The sequence below is a fragment of the Anser cygnoides genome, chromosome 14 (genome assembly GCF_040182565.1).
Source record: "Anser cygnoides isolate HZ-2024a breed goose chromosome 14, Taihu_goose_T2T_genome, whole genome shotgun sequence".
NCBI lineage: Eukaryota > Metazoa > Chordata > Aves > Anseriformes > Anatidae > Anser > Anser cygnoides.
The window spans coordinates 2,471,814-2,499,738 of record NC_089886.1 but is presented as its reverse complement, the minus strand read 5'-3'; the positions used below and the strand labels follow the sequence as shown (position 1 = coordinate 2,499,738).

The 27,925-nt window shown below is 43.9% G+C and overlaps 1 protein-coding gene and 1 long non-coding RNA gene across 7 annotated transcripts in view; one reads left to right on the top strand and one right to left on the bottom strand.

The window, feature by feature from the left end:
- The window catches only part of FSTL4 (follistatin like 4), a 213,656-nt gene that overhangs the window by 146,411 nt on the left and 39,320 nt on the right, over positions 1-27,925 (top strand). For all 6 annotated transcript variants that reach the window (XM_067005500.1, XM_048057187.2, XM_013175835.3 and 3 more), the window contains one exon: positions 26,067-26,233. In XM_067005500.1, the coding sequence (XP_066861601.1) occupies positions 26,067-26,233 (167 nt within the window). The remainder of the gene's footprint in view (positions 1-26,066; positions 26,234-27,925) is intronic.
- On the bottom strand, positions 18,960-21,522 carry LOC125181972 (uncharacterized). The gene is made up of 3 exons (XR_007160744.2): positions 21,470-21,522; positions 20,990-21,096; positions 18,960-19,093 (listed from the first exon to the last, which is right to left on the bottom strand). It is a non-coding gene; the product is annotated as an uncharacterized lncRNA (long non-coding RNA).

Here is a 27,925-nt window from a genome sequence, read left to right as displayed (position 1 = left end):
TGATGTAATCGAGAAAATTTTAATGCAATACCAACATTAACATGATTGTTTCAACACTATTAATAGTCCCAAAGTAGTATTTCTGTATCATGCTATTTAATGAAATACCAGTGCTGAGTATTTGGGCTTATTTGCAAACCTCCTGCCACCTCGATCTGAATCAAAATAATCCCACTTCCAGTGGAGTAAGGAATAAGGCATGCATAAAAGATTAACTTTCCACAACAATTTATATTGCATTATTTTTAATTACATTAGAGTTCCTGCCACGTAATTACCCTGCAAATGTATGCCTGAGTTAAAGATGTGCAGACTTGTTTGCAGTGCTGTCAGCCATTCCAAAAGTGGAACCGTACGTTTTGGTAGGTTTTATATGTGCAAAATTTATCTGGGAAATTTGTTAGACCTTTAAATGCAAACTGTAACTCTAATAATCACGTGTGTCCTCTGGCAAGCTGGGGTGGAAACCTAGCGGTGGGGAATGATGATGCACCACAACTGGAAAGAGAAAAGCCCTAAGAAAGATAGACGTGGTCCTTGCCTTGGCCTAGGGCATGGTCTGCACTTACACAAGACTGCTTGGTTGTTATCTAGATGAAGCTGTCATAACCCCAAATGAGGCTGTTCTCATCTATTAGAGCCGCACACGGAGCTGTTAATTTATTTTCATTACCATATTGCTTGTCCATTCGAGCATCATGTATGGTCATTTCCGAAAAGTGTGACACTAATAATGTAACTACAGTGAGAAAGGAAATTAGCATTAAGATTTTATGTGGTTTTCCTATTGATCCGTCATTAGACGTCCTCAAGGATCTCCTGCTGACACAGGAGGACGTTGCGGGCACAGGAAATGAGCTGCTCGAGGTCTATGAAATCAAAATCGCGTTTAGCATTTGCAAAGTCTGAGGAGATTCTGAGCAAGCTTCCCTCTCTGTTCCCAGTGGTCTAAGGCACGGCCCTAGATTGCAGGAAGAGGTAAATGGTTTCCTTGGTACTCGGCTGTTATTTAATTTTGCTAGAAAAGTGAACGTTTAGGACAATTAAGTGTGAGTGTCTGACCTGGGAACATCAAACGGTGAGAGGTTTTGTACTCCTGCAGGAGTGACATTGCCCAAATTTAGAGGCAAACCTTAATTTTAATAATTTGGGGGTTCTAGTGCTAGATAGTTAACAAATGTTACAGGTCACTGCTATGTCAGTTTGGGTGTGTGCTTGTAGGGAGCCAGCTTACTGCTGTAAAACATCCACGCTTTCTGCTGTGTCTTCCATGTGCTAGAAAGGATTTTGAGATGTCTTCTTTACTTGACCATCGTGGGTTGCCTACAGCGACCTTTCCCACCCACCCTGTGCCTCACCTGGGTGATAATTCCCTTGCTGTTAGTTTGGAGTTTGCTCCATTTTGCCCTGGTTTGCACATTGGCCGGTCTTTCTTGGGCTGCACAAGTCTACGGCTGGCTTTTTGTGCCCTAGGGTATGTACAGAGAGGGTTTTTCTTTCTCTGATGTCAGTTGAGTGTCTGGAGGTGTCCGCATCCTTCCCCTGAGGCGTGAAATGCCAGCACAGTGGTGCAGCAGCGGCGTTATTCTCACATGCTACAGGATCTTGGGTCCCTTTTTATTATAGTACCGTTTTCTTCTAGGCTGTGCAATTAGAAAGAAGTCCAAAATCTTTCATTTACCTACCAAGTAATTCGAAACATTCATTCCTGGATTTGGGGTTTCTCAGCACTTGTACAAACTAAATGAAAACAAAGCTGTAATATCCAGCAGGGCATTAATGCTGAATTGCTGCTTTACATATATTGCTGGGATTTAAACACTATGCAGGAGCCATAACCAGAAAGTTGGAGGAATGCTCTGCTTGAGCAGCAGTCTGCTAATTAGATCTCTGAGCCTTGAAGTGACCTTGTCTGGGTTTTGTATAGGTTTTTACAAGAAAATTTTTTAAAACCTTCCTTTGTAATCTAAGTCTTGAATTTGTTTCAAAGGGCTTTGACACAGCAGTAAAAACCACACAATAATATTTGTAATATTAAATTTACTGTGTACAATGACATTTATCACTGTCACGGTGATTATCTGCCTCTAATTAGGAAAGAGCAGAGAAATCTATCAGCCCCCAGTCCCCACAGCAATGGGGGGGGGCTAGTTAACCTCGCATCTAAACCCCACCAGCAGAAGTAGTGCTTTTGTGATCAATCCGTGTGGCTCTCTCTTGACACCTGCAAGATGCCAGCTAAAAGAAACTCATTAAAATGCATTTTTTAATTCCTGATGCAAATTACCATGAAGTGTGCTTCAGCAGTTCAAAATGGTAAGCGCGTGCCTCTCGTCGCTCAGGCTGTGCGAGCGGCCCCCCCGGGCCCGGAGAGCGTGGGACGGAGCCGTGCGTCCCCGCGGGGCTGAGGGACAGTCCGGGACCGGTGCACTGCCTCCATGCACAAGGCGGTCGTGCAGTTAATTTGGGCACAGGAACTGTGCTTGATAATTTTTGTTATGGTGAGTGAGAGCATGAGCAAGGGCGTGCGCCTCGCTGCAGCCCCGTGCCGCGTGTCGTCGCGGGTGTGCCCCGTGCTGTCCCTCTGTGTCTGCGCGCACGCAGCGAGGCTCGCCGTGCTGTGCCATGCCGTGTCTCGCCGTGCTGCCCCTGCACAGGAGGAAGCACGCAGCTTTCTCTTCTCAAAAGAGCAGCAGTGCTGTTGGGGAGTCGCGTGTAAGTTCAAAGCAGGAGTTTGATCGGCCGTTTATTTTGGGGACAACCCAGGGAAAAAGCTTCTGGCCTCAATTCAGAAGGACATTAAAATGCATGCTTTAAATCCTTCCATGTTCAGCACCCGGCTGAGCATTTACCTGGGATCAGACCGCAGCCTCCCGACGTGGCTCCCCTGCGTCTCTCTCTCGACCCAGAGGGAGAACGCAGGAGGGAGCAGAGCACTTGAGTGATGCTCAGCTGAGAAAGAGTCACAGGAGCAAGTACGGTTTAAATATTTCCAGAGATTTATGGAGCAGAGTTTGATTTGTTTGTTGATTTATTTCAGCCTAAATAACCAGAGGCAAACAAAATACCCAAGACCGTGCTTTAACAAATAGGCCCTTGGCTGTGCTGAAGTGATCGGTGGGGCGGGCGGCGAGCCAGGCCTGCGCTTTGCCTCGGTGCCCCTCGCTGATGGAGGAGAGGCAGGGCATCGCTCCGCCAGGCATCCTCTGCCGGGGGTGGCATGGTTTGGGACACGCCACCAAAAACATCAGGCCTGCAAACACCGCTTTCCTCACCCCCTCGAGAGCCTCCTACCTCGCTTGGGGGCACCTGGACTTGCGATGGGTGCCTGGGCACAGCACCAGGTTTACGGCTTCCCCGATGGGCTGGGCGCTCGCTGGGCTTTGGTTTGCAGCCCTGAAGAGCGGAGTCACTGCGGGCACTGCCCAGCCCTGCTGCTCTGCAAACGTTGTCGGAGCGATGTCAGTCGGGGCGGGGGGCGAAGGCTTTCTGACATGGTTTTTACCTGGAATAACCCTGCTGCAGATGCGTTGGGCTCAGCAAATCAGTGTTTTGCCGGGATAGGTGTTTCAGCGAGGGCTGGTATAAGCTGTAGCGGCAAAGCTCATTTTACGCCCCTATAAATGGCACGTGGACACGGCAGATTTGCTGGTGCAGCTTGCCGTTGCAGGGCCGGATCAGCAGACTTCCCCTAGCAAGCACCAATCTTCAGTTTAGACTTCGCCCCTGAGCTCAGCGTGTCCCCAGAATGCTTTTGAAAATCTTGGAATAACTTGCTGAAGGCCTTCTATCCAGCACTAGTTTTAAGCATTTAATATTTAAATAGCTTTTAATCATCCTAATATCCTTCTTATCGCCTACGCATGCTGCCATTCTCTGGGGTCTTTACGGACGCAAGTGGACCAAGGAGGGATCAACCACAAGTCACGCTGCTTCCGCACTGATGGAGGCCGGGGAACATCACCCAACGCAGCAATGCCGGTGGGCATTTCACAAGAACAGACAAAAAAAGGATGTTTAGTTCTCCCCCCAGCAGAGGATCGAGAAAATGCAAAGCGAGGTCTTTGCAAAAGCAGGCCTTCCAATGGCTGATAAGGGATAAAATATAATTTATATTTTTCTGGAGTACAGTGAGTTGTATTACTATATGAAAATGCCAACCAGGCTACAGTATTCCATTAATAATGAGCATGGAATAAATTACCTGTAGATGACATTTTTTAATTGAATCGCAATCTAATATCCCAGTAATATATTACAATAATAAGAATATTAGGATGATTAAAAGATATTTAAAACCTGAGCCAATGGAAATGCTAAGTGCTGAGTAAAAGGCAAATAATGTATATGTGTCTCAGTGATTCTCAAAAAGGGGCAGGTAATTCGATGTTGTTTGGCTCTGCGGTGCCATAAAGTTCCTCTCCGACGTGTGCTTGAAGGCTGTTTGTGTCAGCTTTAAATGTTTTTTTTCACAACAGCAGCGGCGGGGGCTACCTTAAGTGCAAGCATAAGCTCTAAAATACTTTGCATACATTCAGCAGAATATATAGGTAATGATCGAGTGGAAAAACCTTCGTTCGTTCCCCATTTCCTCCGGGATGGGACTGGGTACTTGGCATCAGAGCCAAAATCCATCGGAGCAAGCGAGGGGCTTTCTGCTGGTGCTGGTGGCTTCGTTCAGCCTGTTTGTTTGTACCCAGTGCGACGTGTCCTCAGCGCGCTGCCGAAGCGCCGGGAAGACCAGCGCAGGACGCGTAGACAGGGAGCGGCTTGACTCAAAATACTGCTCATGCTAGAACAGTATGATGGAAATGTCTTTTGTTTGCCCTGGAGATTTGATGAATCACTTAATTAGACCCATCCTACGCTTCCGTCTAACTCGCACAGCTCCATCACCCATCACGTTAATTGCTGGCAGGCGAAGCGCTTGCTGCGAGAGCCACAGGTAGGAAAAGCAGGAGCCCAGCCCGCAGCGCCTGGGTTGGCTTAGGTAACTCGGCAGGTTGTTTGTTAGCAGAAATGCAACAGTCTGCAAAGTCAAATGAATGTAAAATATATAATGTTTTATATCTCAGTCCTTAAATGGACCTTCCTGCCTGGCTTCAACAGGAATACAGAGCACAACTGCATCCCTTCGGAAACTCAGGACCAGCACCCTGCCGTTAACACAGCACCATGCATCGCAGCCCCTTCCCAGGCTACACCTTCCTCCTTTCCTTTTTCCCTCCACCCTGTATCTGAACAGATCAGCCTCTGCCGAGTGACCCAGGAAAACCGGTGGAATTGTCCATCTTTCAGCTTTTGCCAGTGCCAAGAGGTGCAGCCCCGGGCTGAGCAGCACAACCACCTTCTATTGCCACTATCTGTTATAAAATTTATTATGCCTTAATTGATCTTTAATCATCCCAGCTTGGTTAGTGCTTATTTATTACTGAGTAACACATACTCCAGAAGCCATTGAAATAAAAACCTATTCCAGGAAGGAAAGTGCTGACTGAAGGCTCCTGCTACCAGTCACAGGGGAAAATGGTACAGACAGAATCCCGTTCGATGAAAGCCTCTGAAGAAAAAGCCAGCTTTCTGTGAACGGAAAGATAAAATGCAGCCGTAATTTAACCTGTTTGCTATAGTAAACAGAATATGTTTTGCAAATTCCTTACTGTAGGGGTGAATCATTCCCAATTCACTTGCTGCACAAATATCAGGCTTGTCAAAGAAGAAGTATTTCCTATGCATTTCCGTTTGGAAATGAAATGGGTTTGGGAGGATGTCTATAGAAGTGCATATACTGAAGTGTGCTTTGGGGATGTATAACTGTGTGTGCATCTGTGTATACACGAGTTCACACATTCATACGCTTGGACATCTGAAAGACTACTGCAGAGGCTGCGAATTTGAGAACTTGAAAATCATCGTATGCCAGTTAGGAAGAATTAAAATAAATTGCCTTGCAAGCAGTAATAACAACCCCCTGATCTCCAGCAGGCTTTGAAGCCTACATTTAAGTCCCTGAAGACAGGCTGCTGGTGTTTAAACCACGGGGCCAAGCTGGAAGGGGCAGCAGGAGGCTGGTTGTGCTGTGGGGAGAGCAGTGGGTCGCAGGCGCCGAGAGAGATTTAGTGTCCACTTCCTCTGCCTTTGCCAAACTGAACCATTGGAGCTGCGATGCTCCATGCCAGGAGCTGCTGAAATGAGTTGGGCCATTTTATTTGCTTTCTGGGAACTGTGGTTAGAATTGCTCAGGTGCTTTCAGTAACAAGATTTGAAATATGTCCATTGTTGTGGCCATGCGTCTATGTCCCGTGCTGGGATTTAAAACTGCATAGAGATTATTTCTACACCACCTGCAAAGGGTTCAAAAGATTTAGTTTTTACTTTCTCTAGGAGCTGAGAATCAAAATCTGTTAGGGGTCTTTAAAAATGTTTGGGTCATTGCACTCCCTAAAACAATAATACTGTGGTTTAATCAGGCTTTGGGGTCCTGTGGGGGAATTTCTGTTCCTCTACAGACCCAGGCAGGTTAGGCTTGCTGCTAAGATCCTCTTCCCTCTTCTTCCCATGGTCTAAGAAATGGATGCTACAGGTTCAGATTTCCTGAGCTATTTCACTACATAATCAAATCATACATGGTCTCCCAAAGTATGTTTTAGTAGAAAAATCCATTGGTGGCAGCAGGTTTCAGTGAGAGCCAGGCTGAATCCTTGAGGCCCCAAAAATCTGAACATCTGATGGCATCGTACCATTGAAGTGCCAGCCTGCTCCTCTCTAGGAAATCATTATGAATAATTACAATTTTTAATTATAGCTCCACTTAGAGCCTCACATACGCCCTTAAACAGTACTAAAAATCCTTGACATCATGCACAGGAAGTTTCTCTGCCCTGCGGTGATTTCAGGGGTTTTAACTTGGTTTATAATTTCACTTCAGCGTAAAGCTCAAGGGTTGGAAATAAGCTGAAGGGAACCACTTTGGTGCTGTTTTCCATAACAAAAAGTCCTCAGGCTGCATTGCATAAACATTCAGACGAACCCTGCCAAGCAGAGAAGCAGAGACCCTGACCTTTTAGGGTTACAATTAACTCCCTTGCCACCGTCCTTTTTATTTCAGCTTCTCTGGTGGGCAAAAAGTTTCAACACTTTAATTTGTGAAAAGCCTGGGAGCCAAGGAACGCAACAGAGAAGAAAAGAAGCAATCATGGCTTTGTCATCTGAGGAGGAGGCTGACCCTCGTGTCCTATCAAATTTAGTCCTAAATATATTTTGCTGTTATTGTGAAATGCCCTTCAGCTGGCACAAGCCTTCCTCGCACACTGAGCTAATGCATTCAGCAGCACCGACTCTTTAAGGTGAGAATCGAATCTTGTTGCCCCTTGACAGAGATGGAATAATAGGGTAATGCAACAGAACATTTTTGAAATGCTAATACTCGCCACCTGCAACTTAATTTTTTTTTCTTATTGCTTTTTTTTTTATGACATTTCACAGTCCTATAGTCTCAATAGATGGATCTGCATCATAAAAATGACACACTGATGATTTAAGAAGGATAGTCAGTCTAAGTGAAACGGATGGAGTGCTTTAAGAGTGTCAGTTTAGCACCTATTACATAGGGTCAATGTTCATTTTCAATACATCATTAAAGCATCCTGCTAAATCACTCAGAAAATGTTCATGTTCTCCTTTTTGAGCCACCATGTTAGATTACAGGGATAATGAAGTGTAACTGCACATAAATGGCAGTTTTATACAAGCATATTTTATTGTTTTCAGGGCCACTGTTTTAGGTTATTCTGAATATGAAACATTAAAATATCCCCAATGAAATACTGAGTACCTCCTTAGGTGATAGTTCCCATACTTACATCTGCAGTCAGCTACCAGCTCCATCAAATTTGATATCTACTGAAGCCATTTTCCCACTCTATCAGTTTTACAATATACAGTGTTCACTAAACTAATATCAATAAAATCAAAACTGCCCTCAGCCCAGTAGCTAGTTCTCAAATTACATTACGGAAGATGTATTTCTATTATTTTGAGAAGAACCTTGGAAACTCGCTTATGTCAATAGAAGTCCCTTTGCCAAGGTCAGTTCAAGTGCAAGATGATTTTTGCTGGCTTCAGGTGCTGTTAACAGCGCAGGGTCTCAGAGACACCTCTGTCACGATCAAAAGTTTGATTATCAAGGTAAGGTTAAAAATCAGACCTTGGAAGACAGGAATCAGGACTTATGAACATAAAAAGTTAAATACTTAAATCATTGTAGTCTATCCCTAAAATTGACTGTTCCCACAGTACAAGTGGTACTGGGAACCACTTGGTATGAAACCGGGTCTGTGGCCAGTGTGTACTCATACTGACGGTATTAACTTCTGAAACGGAGCTAAAGCTGCTTTCATTCTACTGAGGGAGAGAAAAAAACCTGTCAGGATCCCTTAGGCTTATAAAATATTTATTTTCTTTCATTGCATTTTGTAATGGAAAACATGCTTTTGGTTTCAGAAAGGTGATGCAAGTATGTCGCAGTGGGTAGCCATCCTCCGTGCCACCTGCTGTAGGGTATGACACGGTTGCCTTTCCTCTAGCCTCGTCACACTCTTCTCCTCCACCCCGAGTTAGTGTAGCTGCTCCCTTCCTCTGCAATGCAGAAAGGATGGACCAGCACCTGACGGAGCCCCGAAGGGCTTTGCAGAGAGCAGGAAGCGCTGCGTGAAAGGCTCCGGGGTGGGGGTGGCTCAGAAGGAGGCGCAGAAGGTGGCACTGGCCGTTGTGACGTGGAGCAGAGGACAGCCGAGAAGCTCTCTGAGGCAGCTAACGATGCAGGCACTGCAGTTTTTTTAATGCTTCAGCTGGGAAATTCCTACCATTAACAAGACGTTTGTCTTAATGACAGGCTTATTTTAGGAAATGTTCAAAGCTAATAACTATACTCAATAATGATAGTGAACATTATTGAGTTTTCCCCATTCACCTGTAAAGGATTGTAAAAGTCTTCTACCCTCCTGCCAATAAAGTCTTCTGCAGGCTGTACACTCTGCAGCTCAGCTGCCATAGACCCAGCCTCTTAGCAGGGCTTGCAGGGAAATGTTACTGGAGAAGGGTCACAAAACTGGTTCACAAAAAAAGGCAGAATTATGGAAAAAAAAAGGGATACCTAAGTAAAGGCTTTTCCTGTTACAAATAAAACCAAGCCCAGTTTTCAATGGGAAAATGTTACGTGAAGAGCAGAGGGTCACAGTCCTCGTTTCTGCTCCAGGGGCAGTGGGTATTTAAGCACCTGGTATCCCTTCTCCAGGACGGATTTAGGGGAGCTTGAGCATCCTCTCAGGAAGGGGTGTGTGGGTCTGCTGCTCTTTTTCTAGGATCAGCTCCCAGCCTTGGGTCAAGGTTGGCACAAGCCCTGCGTTTCCCTTAATTTATCTAATCTGTTCAACAGGGAATGAACTGCACGGAGTCTCAACAGGTAACATATAGCATTCTTTCAGATGCATCATATAAGTGCATTTTTTATTTATTACATAAGGATGAGTTGGTGAAACATAACTTTGTTGCAGTGGCTTGTTTAGCACAAAATCCTCCAGGTTTGAATTCTGAATGTACTTCACATCTCCAGACCCGACAGTCCCCAGTCCCCTCTCCTGAGCTGCATGTAAGGAGTCCGTCAGCATTAACTGCTGTTCCTGGACCTCCCTGCCATCCAGGGAGGGGGAACCTTCCTCTGGTTCCAGAGAAGGACATTAACATTTATATTTTTAGAGCAAACTGACTTTCTACAAAGTCAATGGAAATGGTGCCGTGAGCTGTGGAATTCAGCCCAGATTCCCACAGAGAAAACAATTTCCATGCCCTTTCAATTTATTTTCTAGCTTTCTCTTCAGCAACCAGCCAGTGCTCCCTCCGTATTCTTGACTTCACTTAAGTGCCTGAAAAAACATTTTGGAAGATCTCTTCGTTTTCTTTTATGAAGTTGCTCCGAGTTCTCCAGTCTGCCCATATTTCTTTATTATAGCACTCTCTTACTCTTTATAAGTACGGCAATATATCAGTGTTATCAGGTCTCCTGTCCTTTGACATCATGAAAGCTTCCATGGGTGATCCTGATATTGTCCTCTTATGTTAGTGAGGACTTTATTTAGGCCCTACCCTGGACATCTCAGGTCCTGGGCCAGTTCTGGGGCTGCAGAATCAGTCTCAGAGGGCACTGACACTTTGCTCCTCGTAAAAGCCACCTAGGAACAGTAAGGAAGAGAAGTCACAACACTTGGCTTGTTTTCTCATGCAGTAATAGCTTTGCTTTGATTTTCTTACTGAAAATGATGGCCTCAAAAGTTTCAGGTCAAAATAAATAAATTAGTAAATCGATGTTGATGTCCCATTAAGCGTTGCACATGACTGTAGCAATTAGCAGCTGCTCCCTCGGTAGGTGCTGTGCTCATGGGCTAATTATTTTGTGCTTGTCTACGCTGATCAGCAGCTGATTTCTGCAACTGCGATCTCTTGTGTCATGCAAAACTTCTGGAAAACAGCTCTAACCTTCCTCGTGGTTTACTTTGCTACTAGACTTAGGGAAGCTGGACCTTAGTGATTTTCTGTTGCACAAAGAAGGGATTTCCTGTGCTTGCCCGGTCTTCAAAATGCTCCCATTTGGGAATTTGTAGCCCAGAATTTTCAAAGGAGCTTGCCCTTAGCTAGCAAATGCATTCCCTCCTTCCTCCCTCCTGCTCCCGAGGAGGGTGCGTGACAGCCAGCACTGGCTGTGGTTCGTTTCGTGGTTTGTGAAGCCGAGGACCCCATGGGAGTCGTGGCGTGGCCATGGAGGCGTACGAATAGGCTGCTGTGTCCTGCAAAAGCGGTCATTAAAGCTTCGGGCGCGCAGGAGCTCCTGAGGCAAATACAGCCAAAGAAACTAAGCATTACCTTGAGGATTACTGTACCTTCTGATTTATTCTTCTGGCATTTTACTGACAGGTCAAAGACAAAAATGATTCTGTTAAGAAGCTCTGCACTCACACAGAAATGCTGCAGCTGGAGCTTTTTAAAGGATCATTATTCAGCCTGTTGCACGCAGCTCTGTGCAGCCATCCCATCCTTCAGCAGCCAGCCCTCAAACACCTTCTCTAAACCTTCAAACTAATGATTTGTGTGATATGGCTTCTCATTTCTATGGCAAACCTTGTTCCAGAAATAATCTTAGCATGAATTAGGCAGAAGAAAACACTGAGCCTCGGTTAGTACAAACAGATGATCCTGAGCACGGGCACAGTTTGGTTGTGGAGGCTCGAACAGGGTCTGATGGCTCAGAAAAAAACGGTGCTGGTGCCTGTGGATGAGCATCACTCTTCCTCCGGTGAAACCCAACCGAAGTGAACTGTTTTGGCCTGATTCATATACATGCCTGCATCTGAATGTTATGCCACTGTAAAACAAGATACTAGGGGATAAAACTTTAAAGGTTGGTAATAAAAAGGTAATAAATGGGCATATACAATAGACTGATGGGAAACTTCATTTATTTCCCTGAGTTACAGATGACCTCATAACTCATGAGTGCTAGAGCGAGGCAGAGTTATGAAAGTCATGAAAGGTTATCAATAACAAGTGGAAATAAATGAGTTAGCCCATTGTGTTTTCTGTTTGCGTGCGTCTCCCCGTGATAAATGTGACAGTGACATCGGGCTGATGAGGCTGGGGGAGCCTGGGAGGAGATGAGCAGGAAGCGCCTGGCCTGTAGGGCCCTGTGTCATCTCCATCACAAACGGGGGGTGAAGAAAAGCTTTGGCTGAAGTGGATAAGATAGGCAAGGAAGGCGCCAGCACAGCTGAGGAGGAGAGTTATTTTCCCCATTGCCACGGGGTAGCACACCCTGCCTCGCTCTTGGGAAGGTAGGTGGCACGGGGCTTCAGAGCGCATGTGAAGGCCAAGCAAAGGTCAAAATACTCCAGCAATGCTGACTTACAGTGTGAAATAACAGCATGAGGATGCAGAAAGTCTTCTGAGGACATTCCTTGTGGTGCCAGGCTATCAGTTCAGTGGTCACATATTTGAGTCCAGCCCCCGGTTGCCTCTGAGGCTGTTTTTTCAGGTGCGATGGTAACTGTCCCCCTTCCGCCCTTCTGAAAACTTTTGCATAAGCCAAGGTTAAAACAGGACATAACATCCACTGCAGACTCAAACCTTGCTCACATTTTAAGAAGAGCACTTCAAGAAGGGAGCTGTGTGTACGTAGCAATTCCACCCATAATGGGATTATAAAGTAATCTCGGAGAGGCTGGAGGAGTAACCTTGGGAAATAAGGCGTGTGTCCGGTTCTGGTTCAGATAGGCTGTGTAACTGCAGCTAAATAACCTCTGCTTCAGCTCACCATCTGTAAGGCAAAGATTTTTTTTACATTCTTTCCATAGAGGAATATTGTTGGGGAGAAAAAAAAAAAGCAAAAAAAGGCAAAAAAAGAGGATCTTGAATTGTGCAGCTATTCTTATCCTGGAGAACCAGCAGCAGAGCAGTACTTGAATGGAAAGTCACTAGAGGAAACTAAAAGAACATTGTTTTGATGAGTCAGTTAAAGAGCCAACACTCTTCCTGCTGACAGAGTATTGCACTTCAAAATTTGGTTAGAAGGCACTGTTTTGCTGACAGTACTGTCTTTCAAAGGACATGCAAAATCAACACCTGACCATCTGTAGTCATTTCAGATTCACCCACATCATTTTTTTTTTGTAATAGAAGGGTTGTTGTCAACCTTGACTCCCTGGCCAAATGCCAGCGTCTCCCATTCTGTATTAGTCATCCTACATAAACCGCTCACACCCTCTTCAGTCGTTAATACCCTTTTGAGATCTTGGACGTTTGCTGCATTTCATGCCTCAAGAATAAGTGCAGGTTTGGATCTCCCACCGCAAGCTGCAGCAAACTGTAAGCCTCGGTAATATGGTCCTTGCAGTCCTGGCGGGAGGACACTTCAGACCCAAAATCTTCCCGAGACTGTGCTCACAAGAGACCACCCCATGCCAGATGTTCCTCTGGTGCACTAGCAGGGCTCTGGCAGGAGTGAGAGGCGAGGTCCTCCGCGGGGTGGTGTTCAAGGACATGCAAAGCCAAGGACGTACACGGCTGCTGTGCGGAGCCCGTGAGCCATATATTAACGGGACACTAGGAAGAAGGGATCTCGCGACTTTTACCTCCCAACCTTTGTAACCCTACAGGAGATATGCATGCCTTTTCCTTAAATGTGTGGTATAAATTTTGATGAGCACTTCCTACCCTCAGGTACTGCTAAGTGAAGAAGCTAGAAAAAAATAGTTTAAGCAAGTTTCCACACTGCAGCAGGCTGTGGAAGGTATTAGAGGAGATCAACATGAAATATTTCTGTGCTGCCTTGCTTGGAAATATTGGGGAGCACTGATTTACCTGGTTTAATGTCCTTGGCTTTTCTCCTTCCTTCAATCACTATTATCTGTAGCTTGGGAATAAAGGCTCCATTCAGTTTGAAAGGAGCAGTTCTGCAGTGGTTTATGAATGCTTTGTTTGCTCTAACATCTGAAATATATTACTCTGAATCATTAAGAGCCTTTTTTCACAATATGTCCCTGACTTCAGTACTTCATCCTTGACGTTTCTTAAATAAGCATGGTTCTTGATTTATACTGAGAGTTAATGATTTGCAGTGCATGAAGTATAATGAAATCGCTATGGCTTCGGAGGGTGGGGGTTAAAATTACAGGCATAGACGCGCTTTAATTTGGGGCAAAGAACGAGGGTGCTTGTGCACGTCAGTCCTTGGTTCGCACCCTGGGACAGTTAGAGGCTTGCAGCAGGAGGACAGCCAAAGGCAGAAGAGCAGGGATCATTTCAGAGGGCCTGACCTGCACCTCTGCTCCCACCTATCCAGCGAGGTTCATCCAGCATTGCCCACAGCCCTCGCAGTGGGCCGACCAACCACTGCTCTGCAGCGGGTCTGAAGAGGTTTTACTGAAAAGTTCATGTTGGTGGTGCTGAGAGATGAGATTTGCCTTGCTTGTGGCGTCTTAAAAAGGGGGTGGACAATTGCTGTTCTCTTTCATCTGACCTGGACTAAAAGAGGAGCATCTTCTGACTTTGGCACTAGCTGGAGGCATTTTGAGCAACCTGATCTAGTGAAAGATGTCCCCGCCCGTGGCAGGGATATTGGACTAGATAATCTTTAATGGTCCCTTCCAACACACGTCATTCTATGATGCCCTGATTTTCACTTGTGGGATGCCCTTTTTATAGTATCAGAGCCAGTCCTCACAGTTCCACCAGTGTTGGCATTTTGCTGCGTTGCTTGATGTAGCCTCAGTGAAGGGAAAGGAAAAATTGTAGAAAAGACAGAAATTAGAGGTTTGGCAAAAGACCGAAGCATAACTGTAAGACAAATGAAAGAGCATTCATGTCACCTGGCTCAAACAGGATAATTTAGCTAATGCTTGTTAAATCCCTTCCACCTAGGATTAATGACTGCCAGAAACACTCACTCATGGAGCTGGGGACTTGCCAGAGCCAGAGAAATCCCAAGTGCTTGTAGTGCACCATAGCGCAAGCATCAGAAACCAGCATTCAGGGATAACAGAGAAACAATCCTTCACATCAGTAATTTACGATGTTTTGGGGGGTTTGGGCAGTATTGCCCATAAGTGTGGAGTCTGGCAGTGCTTGACACGAGTCATTTTGTTTAAGCATGCCTTGGTTTCCCGTGCTGTCTCCTGTCATTATTGCTTATTTCCATTGCAGTTCTCTAGGGCATAAGCTGTTTTTAGTTCATGTTTGAACAAAGCTTTGCACCAGGAATTCCTGATCGTGGCTAGGCCCTTTTGGTATGCTGTGTCTAACTAGTATGTGTCAAATCCAAACCAAACCATGTCAGACATCAAGTCTACTGCTGCAACAGCATTAGGACTAACTGACTGATAGCTCTGTAAATTAACATTAATTGTTTACCCAAATTAATAATAACATAGTTGAGCCAATTAACAATGTAGGATTGAGATGGCTTTGAATGAATATAAGCCACAAAGGACTATACATCAATTAAAGTACTGCAGAAAGCTTTTCACCAAATGCCCTGCAGGTATGTGTTATATCTTAGTGAATGAATGTCATGTTATGTTTGTGAAAATCATTTCATTATCAAAGCCATAGTGTACACAACAGGTAATATATACTGACATGTACAAACGAACCACAGATCTCGTTAATACTCATACTGGCTGCAAGTTTTATGTTGGAAATTTTTAATTTTTACTTTACCGTCGTGAGCAATAGCTACACTTAAACATTGTGTTCTGAGATTTTCCTATTAAGGAACTATTATTTAGATAAGATACTAGCAAAAGCAATTGAGCAATCAGTGCTGATGTTCTGCACAAGATAGTGGCTTTTTATGATGTACTTATTTGTATCTGATCTTTGGTGAGTGAATGAACGTATTTCACATGTTGTTTCCGTGTCTCTGCATAGCTACATAAAATAGGGGGGCAGAAAGCTCTGGTTAGAACTGGCAAGGAAGGCTACTGCTCAGGGAAAAAATGGCTAAAAGAAGGACACTGCTTTAACCACTTCTGTGATTGCATTTCCCCACTGCCGGCCAAGACCTCATCCTTAAGGGTTTTCTGTTGCTTGCTTTAAGGCTCTAACACGGCAACCTAGCCACTGTGCAGAGAGGTCAAGGTCTGCATGTACCTGTGTGCACAGTGTGATGGAAAAGATGGTGTTTATGTGTTTTGTAAGCAGCAGCACATGGGTTTGCAATCTGAGTGTCAGGATGAGCCCTTCCCGGGCAGGCCAGGTGCAAACAAACCATCCCAATTCAGTCAGTAACTCCGTATTAATAGTTCAAGTCACTACGTTGGTAAGATTTGTTCCCTAGAAATGAGTACAGCCTAGCCTTTCAAGCAATGGGCAGATCCACTGGCTGAGCCCGTCGCAGTTGTGCTGCCATCTTTCAGGGACAAAACACACTCCAAGTGGTTTTGTTTTTTCTTCACATTAGGAGTGAATTGTGTCTTGGAAAAACAGAGCATCTGGTTGATAACATTCGTGATGAGCGCAGTGCTAAAGATCTTAAAAGAAAGTATCCCCAGACACTTGATGTGATGAATATTGTTATTTGTGGCACTTGGCATATGGCTGCTACGCTGGCAAATAATTTAGCATTAAACAAGCTTTCACTTGGTCCACTCAGTTTCTTCTGAGCTGCTGTAAATGATACATATGTTTAATGATTGTGTTTGTATTTATGTTAGAGACTTAACCAGAAGTAATTCATTATATATAACGCAACGTGCATTCCTCAAATGTTTATCGAGCTGATTCAAGTTGGTGACCATTATAAGTAAAGAAGCCATGTACCTGCTGCAAGCAGCCTAAAAGGTCGGTATTTAACAACTGGCACCAAAATGGTGATATCCAAGATGGTATTCAGTGACTACAAAGGAAGCCTCTGTGTGTTGGTCCCACCTGTACAGGGAGGAGGCATTTGGTAGCACAGAGCCGCTTCACAGCATGTACAGAGACCGTGAGACACAGCTGGTAGAAGCTGAGAAGGGAACAACTCAAAAATAGGAAGGAGGAATGGAAACGTGCCCATTCTTTTATATACCGCCGGTTTGGAACAGATGACTAAAACCGCATTTACCTCAGGCTGGCGTGGTCAGCGGGGAAGGGACAGGAGCAGGCCCAGTGGCTCAAACACACCAGAGGTGCTCACGAGCGTTTCTGAAGCGGATTTAACAGTGCAGGGTGTTATGGAAAAATCCATGGAGAAACAAATCGTTTCAGCTGTCAGAGCAAAGGATGAATAGTTGAAAATAAGGTTGGGGATATAAGATAACAAAATATCGAATAGCTGCTTTCTAAATAAGCCCCATCCGCTCTAAAGCAGCGTGCGCTGACAGGGCTGAGAAGGGCCCGGCCCCACGGCGCAGCCCCAGCGATGCTGCCCGTCCGCGTTCCCCTTGCAGCCCGGCTGCTCTGGTGCCACAGCGCTTACAAGCCTGAGCGATAAGGAACAGCTGCCATAAATCATCTTGCTTTGAAGATTTAAAAGTTTCGAGATGATAATGTTGGTCGGTACGCAAAGAATGACTGGCCACACTTGGGTTTTGCTGGCATATCTTGCTTTTCAATATGCCTTTTAATATGATAGCTTAGATGATTTGTTTTTCCTGTTACTTTCAATGATACAGCATTTATCATTCTTGTGTTACTGGAATTTAGGTTTCTCACAGCAGTTGCTGCAAATCTCCGCTTCAAAGTACTTTTGTGTAATTAAATTTCAGTCTTATGTGTGGATTTTATCTGTGAACCTCTGAGGATTTTCAATGAGAAGTCCACAGACACGACATGCTTGCGGGTGTTTGTATGGCTTCTATCGCCCTGGTTGTGGAGAAGCCTTTTCAAACGGGTTAGTTGTAGGGTGGCCTGGAGAGGGTTGTTCCATGGGGGAAACTGAGGCAGAGCAGGGGCCACTCTCTTTCTGGGCAAGGACTCTGCTTTTCCACTCTTGTCCCCACCTCTGAAGCTCTCTGCAGAGGTTTCCACTCAGCCACAGAAGCCGCGGGAAGCCTGTACTTACCACTTCCCCGCTGGCCCCTTCTCGGCCTTTTGTTGCCCGTCCTGCAATTCCCTGTGGAGACTAAACCCACGGAAACGCCGAGCTTTGAAATGCTGATTCAAAATTGTGTAGAAAGTCCCCGCTGCCCGCCGGGCCTCATGCAGGAGTGCTGGTGAATGGCCTGGCCTTTTCCACACGGTTGTTAAAAGCCTCTGAACTGCAGGGGATTTGGCTTGGAAAGGCTTAACAGAGAGAAAACCTGCCCACAACAGAAGATGTGCTGATAACATGAATCAGGGGATTTTCTTCAGGTGCTGGTCTTTGCTCTTTGGTTTCATTCACCCTCCTCACCAGAAGGGAATGTTATTTAATTACCTGCTTCTTCCCGAATTACTGCTGTTCCGTCTTCACATTTCTGACTTTCTCCTAAACTTTGTGTTTGCAATATGGGAAGGACATTTATGAGAGCGCTGATGCAGAAGTTTTTATCAACCGATGTATTTTTAAAATACAAGATGCTATCTGGGTGAGCGCTGCTGCAGCACAACCTTGCCGTACCCTTGCTTGGCCGGGCTGAGCCCTCCCAGTGCTCTGCAACCATTTCACTGGAGCCGCAGAGCCAACAAGGAGCCTTGCAGCAGCAAGGAGCTCCCCAGTCGCATTTAGCACGTAAGGAAAACACCTCCTTAACGCAGAAATAAGGAACTAGCTCAGCCAAAGTAGACATTCAGAACTGGAAGGGCCCAGTTCCCCCAGCCTGCCTTTCTACACAGCGCTGCCAGCTGCTTTCGTGGCCGCCAGGCAGCTTTCTGCAGGGGCGAAGGAGAGTGCAGGATGCAGGAGGAAGGCAGAAGCTGGTTTTTTGCACAGGGTTCTGGTGAAAACACCCGAGCCCCAGGGGGAATTACCATGTCCCTGGAAAGATGGGCAGGGAGATGGTGGAAGATCCTTACAGCCACATTTGCACCATTCCTGCCAGCTCCAGAGCTATATATCGCTGCAGTACACGTCAAATCAGTCTGGAGCCTCACCCTCCAAGTTGGGACTGCCAACACCAACACTACAACATGGAGAAATGCTTCCTCAAGACCCACGTTCAGCTCAGCCCGGAGCAGCTGAGTCTCCATGTCACTGATTCTGCTCTGCAGCCTGGGGGGTGGCATTTCCATATATCACGAGGCAAGTCCCTCGTCCACCCGGAGCGCGTGGCAGAAATAGCTGGCTCTGCCTTCTCATCACTCACTTTTGATTGCGTTGTTTTCTCCCTACTTATGTAACCCTAATTTATTTAGGGAATGAAATGTGCTCAGGTTTTATACTGCTGGCCTGGGAGCCAGGAAGCTGTTTGCGAGGAAAATCACCAGAAGCCCTGGGGAGAGACTGAACTCTGACTTTAATGAGGCAGAACCCAAACGGGCAATGGCTGGGGTGGAAGCTGAAGAAGAGGGATGAAATAGCTCAAGTTGGGATGGCGTAAGCCTGGAAGAGCAGAGTCCTTGCATTTCTTAAGTATCCTGAGCGTAGCTGCAGTCAGAAAAGATACAAAATCCATATAATCACCACAGCTAAATTTGCAGTCATCCATACAAAGAGCAATGAAAGCACCATGCAAAATATTACTAATGCTTATTTACAACTTGAGATGTGTGGTATCGCTGATTTGGTTGTTTATGAACGCAGTAAATATGGGAATATGAAAGAAATAAATACACCTCATTTTAAATGCTTGGGATTTTTTTTAGAAACCCTTTATCTAGGGCTTAGAAGAAGTATGAGCCTTTTTTCTGGGCTCCTTGTTTCCTGGTTCATGCATTTTTCAGTTTATCACATTCATTGCATATTGCTGGCCCCGAACTCAAAGTGAAATGAATGGAGAGTACAAGATTGGAGCTGCTCACTGCAGCCATTTCTGATGTCTCGGTGGTTTTAAACTACGTGCGAATGCTTCTTGAACCCCAAATACCCTGTGGCCTGACTCGTCTCTATTTTCAAAGTAATTTACGTACACATTACAGTGGTTCCCACAAGTCATGCTGTACTTAATGGTCTGACAGCATTTCCATGATAAACCCTGGGGGTTTATAGAGCAGCCATAAAAATTCACTCCAGGGAGAAACTTGGCATGCCATATCCTCTACCAGAAGCTATCTTTTTCTGCCTTAAATCAGGTATAAATCAGTTCAGCTACTGTAACTTATAGAAGTTCAAAAAAAGAAAGTTTAGTAGTTTCATATGTTTTTGGTCCTCTTTAACACCGTACTTTAAATACAGATAGTGGCTGCTCTAAAAAGCAGCATTGGTTTGAAAGAACCTGCCAATTTTAAAAAATTCCCCATTTTGAGTCTAAGAAATCTATCAAGAACTGGAAAAAACTTTTAAGCTCCTAAAAATGCTGATACTTTAAAAGAAAAAGAAAAAAAAAAAAACAGATATTGCTTCCATGGTGGTGAAACCACTGATGCTACTAATCGTTTCCTTCAATTCCAGAAAGGTAGAGTAGAGAGTGCAAAACTACAGAGAGCAGCTGAAACTCCTCCCCGTCCCCGAACCATAACGCTCTTTTTTCCTGTGCGTTCAGTGGAAAGTTTTAATACTTCTCCCCAGTAGTTATTTGGAGCGAGGTAGAGCAGGAAACTCTTGTGTATTTTTGACTCTTCTTAAAAAGATAAGCAAATCTTTTGAGTCAAGTGTTTAACAGTCATGACTACCAGAAGTAATTATGAGAGCCTATTAGACCATTAGCAATTTTGCTTTTCAAATTAATAAATTGACTGGGAAAATGCATGGCTGTTACAGTGTAGGCAGGACATTGTTGACACAACACGGGAATATTTTATCAAAAATTAATCATATCAACATTGCTCTCAATCTGTGGGAAATAGGAATTTAAAATAAAAACAAATGCATTTATGTAAACTATTCTCTAAAATAGACTACTTATGCCTATTTACATAATGAATCTATCACTTATCACCCTCAGGAGATTAGATAATTAAGCACTGAACAACTTATATTTATTCATGTACTTTCAAGAATGAATGAATTATCCCTTTCTGCACAAACTGAATGTTCTCTGATTAGCAACAGGAGGGCAGGGATGGGATTTTACAGTGGGAAGTGTGTTGTTTCTTTTCTTTAGAAAGAAAAGAATTTGATCTTTTGAGTACAGCACACGAAGAAACTGTGTTTGGTTCAAAGTCAGTAAGAAGGATTTTTTGCAAGCTTGCTAGCGCTGCTAATGTGCTTGATACAAATTCGTATCTTAAAGCTGTTTTTTTTTATTTTTATTTTTTAAATATGCATGACGGTTTGAAGGAATGGTCTGAATTCCTCCTCAAGGGGCTGGGCAAGAAACACCCTTGGTATCTCTGGACTGCAACAACTGGGAACACAGCTCACCCTTCACTGGTTCGTACTCACACAGGCTAGAAGAGTTGTCCAGCCTTGACAGGGATGTGCGACAGGGTCTTGTCCTCCAGCACCAGGGGTGGAGACAGCTGAAGATTTGCATGTATTTATGCTGAGTTCTGTAACAAGGCAGGTTTTAGGCTTTCACTGCCAGGTTGGGACCTGCCTCAGGGAGTCCTAGCCTGTGGCCTTCATGAGTAATGACAGAAGAGGGCTCAAAGTACTGAATTCTTTCATACTGCAAGCAATATAATTATGCCTTTTTATGGCTTAGAAAACAGCATTACTAATTTAGTGGAGAATGTACAATAAAATACTTCCTGAAGTAGCATGCCCAAGGTCCTGAGGATTTATAAATTACATTAAGAACTTGAATTATTACACTTACAAAATAAAGCTGAGGTATGAACATTTCTACTTAGCTTTGGGAATCATTTTATCATTCACATTAATTAAGCTTATAAGCCTTAGAGGAATGCTGCATTGTGGTACCTCTTTTCCTGGGAAAGCAAACTCTTGAAGCATCCCATGGCAGGGCAGCAGGGCTCACACCAGAGGCAGAGCCAGCTCCCAGGGCTGCTTCCCACAGGTTATAAAGCCAAGACTCATCCCCATCACCTGCTCTGAGCTAATGTGGGAGCTGTAGGAATTCTCTGGGTTAATTAATTGTGAACAACTTTAATCGCGTTCATTAAGAGCTCTAATGTTGTTAATTAATAACATAAACATTTTAGTAGCGTGACTGGCTTTCCTGTAATTCAAGGCTGGTGTTCAGAAAATGGAGTTCTCTTCTGGGGTTGAGCGATGGATAATTCTTCACTGGCTGTGGACAGGTGAGAAGACCGTAAATACTGCTGGAGAAGACTGGCTTGTCAAACCTTAATAACCAGCAAACTGTGTTAACATGGCAACATTTCTTCTGGAGCTAGTCCTGAGAACAGCCGGTGTGATGGGTTTGCACAGGCACGCGAACCCAGGCTGATTTGTGTGGTGACGGTTTTATTAATTCGTTTCTTCAGTCTATGGACTGGGGTAGAAACTAAATCAGTGATGCTAATATGAGTAATTTATAAGTGTGTTATGCAGTGCTTTCCAGATTCAGACCCACTGTGAACTGCCCTTAATTTCTGCAGTGACTAATTAGATGACCACATCCCACCTCAAACAGTATCACCACGAGATGGAGTCTTTTTTGGCTGGATAAATCTTGTGTACAGCTGTGTGTTTATAATGCATCCCCCATGCAACACATTTTAAAATCCATTAGCTGCAATTAGCTCAGTTTTAAGAAAGTCTAAAATTGATCTCCCTTCTCTATGCAAAGCCAAACACTTCTCATCAAAGTTGTTGGAGGAAAAAATAATTATTAAAGGTTTATCATGTTTTATCCTCTTATCCATTGATTGTTTTGATTTTCTTGATTCAGTCAGCTCCTCACCTGAGAATGTATTCAGACAGAGAAGACTTCTACCTATTGAAACAAATGCTAAAATCACCATTGACCTTCATGCTGCAATGTTGGGCCACAAGACAATAAACAGAATTACTAATGCAATGCAACGCCTAAACACAGCTGCAGGACTTGGGGAATTGAGGGGAGGCAAAAGTTTGCATGCCATTAAATCAATCCTGACTTGTACCACTGCTGGAGAAACACGATGTATTTAGGGCTGCACTGTCCGTGCTTCAGTTCACAAGCAGAAGGTCTCTGCTCAGGAGAGTAAATTTGGGGGTGAGAATCTGTGATTGAGACTTTCTTTGGAGTAAGTCCTCTCATCCATTTCTTCAAACAGTGCTATTTTTCGGTGCTTTGTATACCACCTAACAGCTAGTTATAGCATTAAAAAATGATTTCCTTGTCCCCTCAGCAAAATCTAAGCAATAAAGTCATTTGTTCCATATTCTGTTTTAGCAGGACAGGACATCTGTGAACAAATGTAACAACGATTAAAGGTGGTAACAATGTATTAAAAATATATTTTCTTTAGATTTAAGTGAAAAGATCTAATTAATGATATGAAGCACTTAAAAAAAAAAAAAGAAATCTTTTTCTGTATAGTATAGCAAGAGCAAAGGCAGGCAGGCAACCGACATTTACTATGTAAATTATCTCTACGCCACGCTAAATCAATGAGTTTTTCTCCATAGATGCTCATTCCAGGTTGCTCCCTATAATGACCTCAATTATACATGTCTTCATTGTGAAATTATGATTGCCTTTGGCGGGCTGCAAATGACAGCAGAGAAAAGATTTCCATGATAAAACAGCACAACAAGTAATACCTACTCGCATTAGTATGCAGAGCTTGCAAAGGTGCAGTGCAACTCCTGCCTTAGCACCTTAAGAAGCAAAATTGGAGAGGAGGAGGAGCAGAAGAAAACGTTCAACAATATCTTGACATTTTTAACAAGAAAAGGAATTAGTAAGACTTCACAATCTTACATATGTCACTGCGGGACTTGGTATTGCAAGAGATTTGATGTAAGAACATCAGAATAGCAGCACCTGGGGCAGACCAAAGTCCGCGCTGCTTCTTGACCTCTCTGGGGCTGAATTTAACAGCAGAGAGACAAGGTGTGAGAAGCAGGATGGTGTGATCCTTCCCCTGCATCATCTTCTGTCCCCAGCCAGGACACGCAGCCCCCTGGGCAGGGGAGGCTGGATTGAGGCACTGCCTTGTCTCTGGAAGTGCACAGGTTTCATTCAGGAGCTGGGCTGCTGCCATCACCAAAGAGTTTGCAGTGTCCTGGCTGCCTTTTGTTGACCTCAGTTTAGTTCTGTATTTTGCAAACTACCAGATGAAAGATTATTTCAGGACCTCCGATGCACAGAAACACAGTTACATCCGTTTCTTCTTAAAAGTGATTATTGCAAAGGCTTTACCCCTGTCTTGAACTGTTAAAAATCAAGTCAAAAGTGATAGCATCCCATTCTCCTATTGGTGGCAGATTGGTTGGCGACACCCCTTTTGTCTTTGTCGTTGGACTAGGCTGAGAATTTACTTCAGCTGAAATCCCAAAGAAGAATAGCGGGTGTGACGTGACTTGATAAATATGATAAGCTAGGACTGATACTGGTTGAATCTACTGAATATATACAAAAGTATTGTGCGTGCATCATCCTGCAGAATATCCAAATGAACTCGAAATTGCTCAGTTTTAGGATCAAATTCCATTCCAACCCGTGTTCTGCAAGTGAGCACGCTTTGTGAATATTACCCATTTGTTCTGTTCAGTTTTATGTGTGTAGTAAAAATCCTTTTATCTCGTAAAGATTTTTAAAAACTAAAATGCACAGCTCAATACGTAATCTAGAGGATTCTACACAAAATCATTATGGTGACTTGAGTGATTTGTACACACAGTCCAATTAGCATCGGTGTGTTTGAGGTCTATAGCTTAAGTACAAGATTCTGATTTTTTAATAAGATTTGTGTTTTTAAACAGAGGAGCACAGCCCTCCTATCCTCCCAGGGCATCTCTGTTTCCATCCCAAGGCATCTGGTTGTGTAAATGAATCTTTTCTAGTGTAGCAGTAAAGCTTTGACTAAAATAACACAAAATAATCCTGTTAATAGAAAGACTTTTGGAAGTTAATATGCTAGTCATAAGATGCCTTCAAACATAATCCATAGAAATATTCAGGAGAGGAGTGTGTTTTTATTAAAGTAATCTATACTAAATACATGCTTTAGCCTAAAAAGTCACCTCTTGTCCTGATGCAGTTCATCAAAGAATGGCAACTACACAAGGTATCTTCTTAAGTAAAAGTAAATACATTTTTCATTACTGTGCTTTTTAAATGAAAAATCAAAGCCTCTTAGTTACCATTTGGAGCATGGAGGAAGCCTCAAAATCTACTGTAACGAAACACTCAAAAAAGTTGCTGAAGAGGGAGCTGATGGGAGCCCAGGATGTGCCAGGCAGTGTGAGAAACAGCACAGGGAATTGAAGAAAACAGCAGTAAGATGAAAAAACAATTCTCGTAAATGAGTGACCCTCTATTTCATTTCTCCTCGAGAAGAGATGGTCCTCATTAGCCCTACTCCGTGCTACATATTACTGTAATTATCAGTTTTTTATCCTGTCAAGTGTACTCCAAATATTTTGTTCATAAAAAAGGAGCTTTCTTTTATGCAGGAAATAGCTGTGTTATTAGTACCTATATGCTTTTACGTGCTGCAGGCAGGTGGATGAAGGTGGCCGGGCATTATAACCCCCCTGGCCGCAGTCTGGGGCCTCCTCCTCCAGCAGGTCCCCGGGGCGATGCTTAAAGAGGTGTCTCTCTTGGGCAGGTGATGTTCTCCTCTTCCCAGTCCTCCTCTATTACTCCTTTTAGATTTTAAGGTTTCAGGGGCAGAAATTGTTTGATGGCCTGTATCAGGCCCTCTTCTTGTTCCATGCAAGGAACCACCGCAACCCAAAAAATAGCCCTAAGTTGGTTGAACATGCTTATTTTCGATCAACCGTTTGCCGATACTATAGCGCCCGTTTATTTTCAACACCTTGTGCTGTTTCTAAAGTAGCGCTGGGAATATTAAGTAGGAGAACAGCTAACGGCTGGCAGACACGACGTGCGATGTTGTATTGATCTTTGCAGCCCGAAGTCAGCCTCAGACCTACAGAAGTGAGTACGGGTTGTGGCACATTGCATTAACTTCTCGCTTGGGTGGAAGCCGGAGGAGAAAGGATGCAGAGCTGTTCAGGCACTGCTGTGCGAGCCAGTTTTGCACAAGGTGTCCACCGACACTTGATAGATAGGTACCTTGAAGCGAGTCCTACCGGGCTGCCCAAGGCTCCTGAAAGGGAGCAAATATTTTAGTGAACAAATGTAACAGAATTGCTACTCAAGAGTTGTTAAAGTGATTTTTCAAGTAGAGCGTATGAAAGGATGGAAAGTGATCTTTTCAAAAGTGGATGTTGGTTTTTATTTTTATTCGGTGCGTTTACGTAGTGGAGACCGCACAGAGTGCAGGAGTGTTTCCCACCAAAGCTGTTAACTCTTAAGGTAAACTCACATCCTGAGCTGTGACTTGAAATGATAAAAATGGTACTATTTTGCATTATTCCTGTTTCGTTGCCTTTGCAGAGGTGGTTCGGCTTAGCCTGCCGGAGGACCAGAAAGTCAGCGTTACCACCATCACGGTTGGCCTGAGCACCATTCTGACGTGCGGCATCCGTGGGGTGCTGCGGCCCCCCATCATCTGGAAACGCAACGGCATCATCCTCAACTTCCTTGACTTAGAGGATATCAACGTAAGTCCTCCATTACTGGTTTTAGGGCTTGAGTACGACTTCATTTAACAGATGATAGTTTTAAGGGAACAAGTTTTATCTCATTATTATTATTATGGAAAACTGGAAGCTGGCATGATATTTTGTTTTTATGTGAATGTCGAAGGAATAAAAGCAAAACAGCTGAGAGCTTGGGTGCTTGGAATATGTTATTGCGGAATTAAAACTCAGTACTGCAATAACCCAGCATTTGCTTAGCAAGGATACTTCATCCTTTGTTGCTTGTTCAGTTTGGTGCAATCAAAAGTCCACAAGCAGTAGCCCCGAAAACTGGGGGAAAGAGCTCTCCAAACCATTAACTTCTCAGGTGCCTCGTTCCTGGTACAAAGAACCAGGTTCATCAAGAGCATGAAACAACACATTTACTGCTGGCAATGAAATCTGTCCTCTATCTAAATCAAATAAATCTTTGTCCTCCTCTTCCACTTGCCTTTCAGTCTCTTCTCATCTCTCACTTCCTGGCTAGTATTTCTGATGAGCAGTTTAAAATACGGGATAATTCAGCAGGGTGTGGTGGTACCTTCGCAGGAAGGGAGATGAATCTCTTTTTTAATTCGCAGCACTGGTCTGATGTATGAGTCATAGTTTGTAGTAAAGAGAATACCTGAATAATCATATAAACTTACTCATTTATTTAATAACATTTAATTATGGGGAGAGTGGAAAGTAGTGTAAAAAATATGGTCTGTATTTCATTTCTCTTTGCATTAAAGTACACAGTAAATCAGTTTTTATTTTAATTACACTACAGAAAGAGTTGATTTATATTTTTGTTCAGCTCTCGTTAATTTGATAACCACTCAGTTCGGAGTTGTTACAGTCAATACTGTAGCTCCCTAAATTGTTGTGTATTCAGGATTGCTGAAATGTGAAAAGTCTTTGTTTTACTCTTCTGCATTAATACATGAAAATTACAGCATACAGTACAGAAATATGCACTGCAACTTAGTGCATTATTTAACTCTGCCTTAGTAGGAAAATAGTGCACACTGTGTGTAGGTGACTACTGTACACACAAATTCAGTAACTGTAGCCATCTAAACATTTTTTTTTTCATCAGAGCAAGGATTACCTTTTGCAAATGCAGTTTATGTTGCCATTTGGAGCATGACATTGAAATCCAACACGAAACCAGTAAAGGAGCTGCTACAGAATTGGTACAGGTCTGCAGAGGAGCAGTAACAAGGATGCACAGGATTGCCCAGCCAGCCCACAGCTTGTGTACCTGACCAGATTTCTTATAGCTATCCGTCAGTGCCAGGGTTAGAATAATGACTTTTAGGTCACTGTAAATACATGGAAACTAGCCAAGATACGACGCGCAAAGTCAGGCATTGCCTGCTGTAGTGGGAGAGTGGCAGAGGGAAACATGCAGATGGGTGACCTGACAGCTTGCTGTCCTGTTCAAGCATTCTTCAAAACAGATCTATTCTTCGACACAGATTAAGCTGAGTACAGACTACACATGCTGCCAGCGTGCTTAGTTTAATCTATAATAAGTAAATTCAACAGCTTTGTGTGATCAGAGTCTAGAAAAAGCCTTTTCTTTCAGCAGTGTTGTTCACTAGGTCGGTCTGAGACACCGTATTTACAGGCTCAGGTTTGTCCCTGGGTCCAAGTTAGGGCTGGAGTTGCAGCGAGTCAGCTGTTCTG